General features: G+C 33.3%; 1 protein-coding gene across 1 annotated transcript; it reads right to left on the bottom strand.

Annotated features, from left to right (window-relative positions):
* Window positions 1-223: 223 nt before the first annotated feature.
* LOC120085494 lies at window positions 224-4,929 on the bottom strand. Its single transcript, XM_039041497.1, has 3 exons — window positions 4,780-4,929; window positions 2,066-3,869; window positions 224-1,799 (listed from the first exon to the last, which is right to left on the bottom strand). Coding segments are annotated over exons 1-2 (606 nt in total). The 5' UTR covers window positions 4,782-4,929; the 3' UTR covers window positions 224-1,799; window positions 2,066-3,265.
* Window positions 4,930-5,657: the final 728 nt, after the last annotated feature.

Below are 5,657 nucleotides of genomic sequence, written 5' to 3'. Positions count from 1 at the left end.
CAAAAATATCGAGGTTTCAATTATATGTAATTAATGATAAAAATATTGGTGGATATTTTTTAACAAAATAATACAAAAAAGTACAAACTATTTCAATTAGAAAATAAAACATTTATGCTTTTTAAACATGTTAAAAAATATATTTATATTATATTGATGGATATATTAGTGACATCTTGGTGCTATTTTTATGTTTTATGATTTTTCATGAGATAATGGAAATACCAACTCACCCCTTTATGTCGATTTCGACTGATTATGAAAATGTGAAAATATCGATGGAAATATTAACATGTTGATAAAAAAAATTAATAATGTGAATAGAACACACGTGGCCTCAAGAATTACAATGATTCTAACAAATTCTTAAAACATAGGGATGAACCTTTTTTTTAGTACAAAGAGACTTAAGAAACAAGTAAATCATAATGAATGGCGGATTGCACTCATGAAAGATGGTCTAGAAGCCACACAGCGGAGGGTCCAAAATGTCGAGCATGGTTAGCTAAACCTTGAACGATGGAGTTACACTAGCGATTAACCCATGGAAAACCAAGGATAGTGCTAGAACGATGGAGATCTCTGAGATCGCATCAACAAAAGTTTGTATTTCCTTTACAAAGATATAATTCCTAACCAAAAAGTTCCAAAGAATGTTGGATTCAGTTTCAACCTTGAGAGGGAAATACCAGACTCAAAAGTGTTGGAAACCCAAATAAACATGGCAATAGCTTCTGCTAGATCCACGGATCCTATCAAAGGAAAGTGACTTTCCATAATGAGCATAACATTAACACATGAATAGAAAACAATGGCATCGACGGCCACTTTTCCATCCAAATAAGCCGTATCAGAGTTCACCTTAAATGAATCTGGTGGACGGGTTCACCAATGGGGAGCCAACATAACGAAGGAGGGAGAAAAACTCACAGGACTAAGAACCAACTTAGACTGATAATCGATAGACTCCACTAGGTTTACCACCCACCAAATAGAATGAAACAAAGAGAGATTTGGCAATAAAAAAAACCAGAAGGTTATGTTGATGCCAAATGGTAGACGCAATGAGGACAAAGATTTGTCCATCCAATTGATTCAACATTTCAGATGCCCTGCAAAGAAGAGAAGCAGCATCAGTGTAATGCATTTGAAAAACATGAATACTAAGAGGTTAGAGAGACCAGATGTTTTGTGTTTACTTCCCTTACAGTACTAAAGAACATGGATACTCGACTCAAGAGCATAGTAGAAAAAGGGAGGATCTCTACAAGCAATGATAGAGCAACGAGCCAAGACATTATATATAGGGAGAGGATTTAGGCAAGCACATCACTGAAAATTTTATGTCTTTTAGGGATTGAGAGGGCACACATCGATCTCCAAAAGTTATCCACTTCAATTTTTAGAGGTGGACAATACTTCCATAATTGAAGCCTGAGCTAATATACATACTTTTCGTGGAATACACACCCTTTTTATTATGATATCAAAAGAAACCATTTGATCGAGGTGTGGAGTATAGGGGATACCCCGAATAATCTCAACATCTTGTGAAAAGAATAACTCTGTTAACAGAGTTTGATTCTATTTCCCAACCCAAATCAAACTATCCATTAAGGACATAGAAAGGGACGCAAAAAAAAAAAAAGGCTTGGAAAGAGTTTATCTAGGCATCCATTGATCAAAGTAAATCTTGATCGACCGACCGTCACCAATTCTCCAGCGCCCACATTTGATAGCAAGCTCGTGACCCATAAAAAGCTTCACCAAGTATAGAAAGGTTGATAGTCCAATCCTACCTAGAGAAAAGAGAAATTTGGAAAATATTTCATCTTTAATATTCAAACTATAAGTGAATACTCTCTTTCTAAAATGTGTCATGTATGTTTTACCAACAGAGCTTGATTGAACATATGGATATCGTAGAAGCCCAACCTACCTTTCTCCTTCAGGAAGGTCATACGTCAAGGGATCGAATTCCATAGGAAGTCTATGATCACATTCTTTGATTTCATGAACGAATTAAAAATACTAATAATAAAAAAGAAAAGGTTAAGCAACATACATTTGCGATCCACAGTCGTAGCAAGATCTTCTCCTCGATCTAGTAGTTTTCTCCTTGAAGTCTTCCCTTTCCACGAGATGTTCCTTGCTATATCTCTTAGAAGGATCGGATTGAGGGAATCGCTCTTGAAAGAGGAGAGGGAATAGGGAAGAAAATTTTTTAGGGAACAATTCTCTAAAAATTGAGGGAATTCTCTACATAATGGCTGTAGAGATTATGTTGTAGAGAGTAGAAGTATAAAAGTGGGTTCCATGAAGGCTCCTTAAGGCCATATTTATAGATCTCTAATGTATAGTATCTATTGCTCTCAATTAAAATTATCTAAAAAATTATTTGCCAGCGATAACTACATTGTACATACATACAAGAGGAAAAAATTTGGATACTACATGTGCCACACTCATCTTTGTATAATTCCTACTACTCTCAATTAAAATTAACATGTGAAAATTTATTTATTTTTTAATTATTTTTTGATGTGTATAGAGTAAGGAAAGCATGAGACTTAGATTCAGTTTAGATTTTACCCAAGTATTGCTCCATACAAAAAGTTGCTACCATGTAATTATGCTATATGATTGGACAATAAAAACAGAGTACATACATATCACTCTATTAACAGTCAAAATATTATTCTTCAAGTAATCTCATTGGTAAATAACTTTAGAGTAGAACCCAAATTCAAATGGTCAATGACGACATCAACAAAAATATCGAGGTTTCAATTATATGCAATTAATGATAAAAAATATTAATGGATATTTTTTAACAAAATTATAACAAAAATGTAAAAAATATTTCAATTAGAAAATAAAACATTTATGCTTTTTAAACATGTTAAAATATTTATTATTTATATTATATCCATATTAGTGACATTTTGTTGCTTATTTTTATGTTTCATGATCTTTTACGATATAATGGAAATGCCAACTCACCCCTTTATGTCGATTTCGACTGATTATGAAAATGTCAAAATATCGATGGAAATGTTAATACTTCGATAAAAAAAATTAATACTGTGACATCTGATCTCAAGAATTGCAATTATTCTAAAAAAAATTTAAAACATAGGGATGAAACTTTTTTTGTACAAATAGACTTAAGAAACAAGTAAATCATAACGAATGACGGATTCCACTCATGAATGATGGTCTTCAAGCCACATAGCGAAGGGTCTAAAATGTCGAGTATGGGTAGCTAAACCATGAGTGAGGGAGTTATACTTGTGATTAACCTATGGAAAACCAAGGATAGTGTCAGAACGATGGAGATCTCTAAGAGCCTCAACGAAAGTCTGTATTTCATTCGCACAGGTATAATTCCAAACCAAAAAGTTCCAAAGAATGTTGGATTCAGTTTCAACCCAAAGAGAGGAATACCAGAATCAAGAGCATTGGAAACCCAAATAAACATGGCAATAGCTTCTGCTAGATCCACGGATCCCATCAAAGGAAAGTGACTTTCCATAATGAGCATAACATCAACACATGAATCGCAAACAATGGCATCGACAATAACTTTTCCATCCAAATAAGCAGTATCAGAGTTCACCTTAAACGAGTCTGGTGGAGGGGTTGACCAATGGGGAGCTAGCATAATCAAGGAGGGAGAACGACTCGAAGGATCAGGAACCAACTCAGGCTGATAATTGATAGACTCCACCAGATTTACTGCCCACCATATAGAATGAAAAAAAGGAAAGATTTGGCCATAAAAAACTAGTTGGTTGTGCTCATGCCAAATGGCAAATGCAATAAGGGAAAAGATATATACATCCAATTGTTTCAACATTTCAGAAGCCCTGCATAGAAGAGAAGCAACACCAGTGTAATGCATTTAAACGAAATGAATACTAGGAGGTCAGAGAGACGATGTGTTTGCTTCCTTTACAATACTAAAGAACATGGATACTCGACTCAAGAGCACAATAGAAAAATGGAGGATCTCCACAAGCAATGATAGAGCGACAAGCCAAGACATTACACGTAGGGAGAGAATTTAGGCAAGCACAGCACATAAAAATTTTCGTTTTTTGGGGGATAGAGAGGGAACACATCAATCTCCCAAAGTTATCCATTTCAATTTCTAGAGGTAGACGATGCTACCATAATTGAAGCATGAGCTAACTTGTACATACTTTTCATGGAATACACACTCTTTTTATAATGATATCAAAAGAAACTATTTGGTCGAGTTGTGGAGTATACAGGATACTCCGAAAAATCTCAACATCTTATGAAAACAATAACTCTGTTAACAGAGTTTGATTCCATTTTCGAACACAAATCAAACTATCCACTGAGGACACAGAAACGAGATGGAAAAAAGGGGGGGGGGCTTGAAAATAGTCTTGATCGATCGACCATCACCAATCCTCCAACGCCCACATTTGATAAAAAGCTCATGACCCATAAAAAGATTCACCAAGTATAGGAAGGTTGATAGTCCAATCCTACTTAGTGAAAAGAGGAATTTGGGAAATATTTCACCTTTAATATTCGAGCTCTCTCTTTCTAAAATGTGCCATGTGTGTTTTATCAACAAAGCTTGATTGAACATATGGATATCGTTGAAACCCAACCTATCTTTCTCCTTAATGAAGGCCATACGTCAAGGGATCGAATCTTAGAGGAAGACTGTGATTGCATTCTTTGATTTCTTGAACGAATTAAAAATACTAATAATCGAAAAAAAAAGGCTAAGCAACATACATTTGCTGATCCACAATTGTAGCAAAATCTTCTCCTTGAACTAGTAGTTTTCTCCTTGATGTCTGCCCTTTCCACGAGATTTTCCTTGCTATATCTCTAGGAGAGATCAAGTTTGGGGGAATCACTCTTGAAAGAGGAGAGGGAATAGGGAAGAAGAATTTTTAGGGAACAAGTCTAAAAAAATTGAGAGAATTCTTTACATAATGACTCTAGAGATTATGTTGTAGAGAGTAGAAGTATAAAAGTGAGTTCTATGAGGGCTCCTTAGGGCCATATTTATAGATCTCTACCTGGTCACTCTTAATCCTATTAGACGAAATACTTAAATATCTAATAAAAAATATCTTTCCATTCAATATCACATATTAAAAAGTTTAAAATATTTAAATCATATTTAGGTATTTATCTTCTATAGATTCTCTTTAATTTGAATCTCATTCAAATTAAATAATTAATTATTTGAATCATATTCAAATAAATTAATTCTCTCAATATCTATTTAATTCTAATCTTATTCAAATTAAATAATTTATTTATTTATACGGATCTCGTCAAAATAAATAATCAATTATTTGAATTATATTCAAATAAATTAATTCTCCATATTATAAAGTTATAATTTGAATATCATTTAAATAAATTTTAAATTATATAGTTAATTGTATCCAATACAATTAATATTTTTTCTCATACCTTTGAATATTTCTAATTTCTTTTAATATATTTGATCCTTGTTGGTCCGTGGTGAGTTAGCAAGGGACCTTATAGACTTACATTATCCAAATTATCAATAATCAAATGACCAGAAAAAAATGCAAAACCATTTTTCTAACTAATAATATGTTAAATAGATAAAATAGGTTTATAATAGAAAAATC

Source organism: Benincasa hispida, chromosome 9 (assembly GCF_009727055.1).
Source record: "Benincasa hispida cultivar B227 chromosome 9, ASM972705v1, whole genome shotgun sequence".
Lineage (NCBI taxonomy): Eukaryota > Viridiplantae > Streptophyta > Magnoliopsida > Cucurbitales > Cucurbitaceae > Benincasa > Benincasa hispida.
Note: the sequence above shows the minus strand (reverse complement) of the source record. Positions and strands in the feature narration are given on the sequence as shown.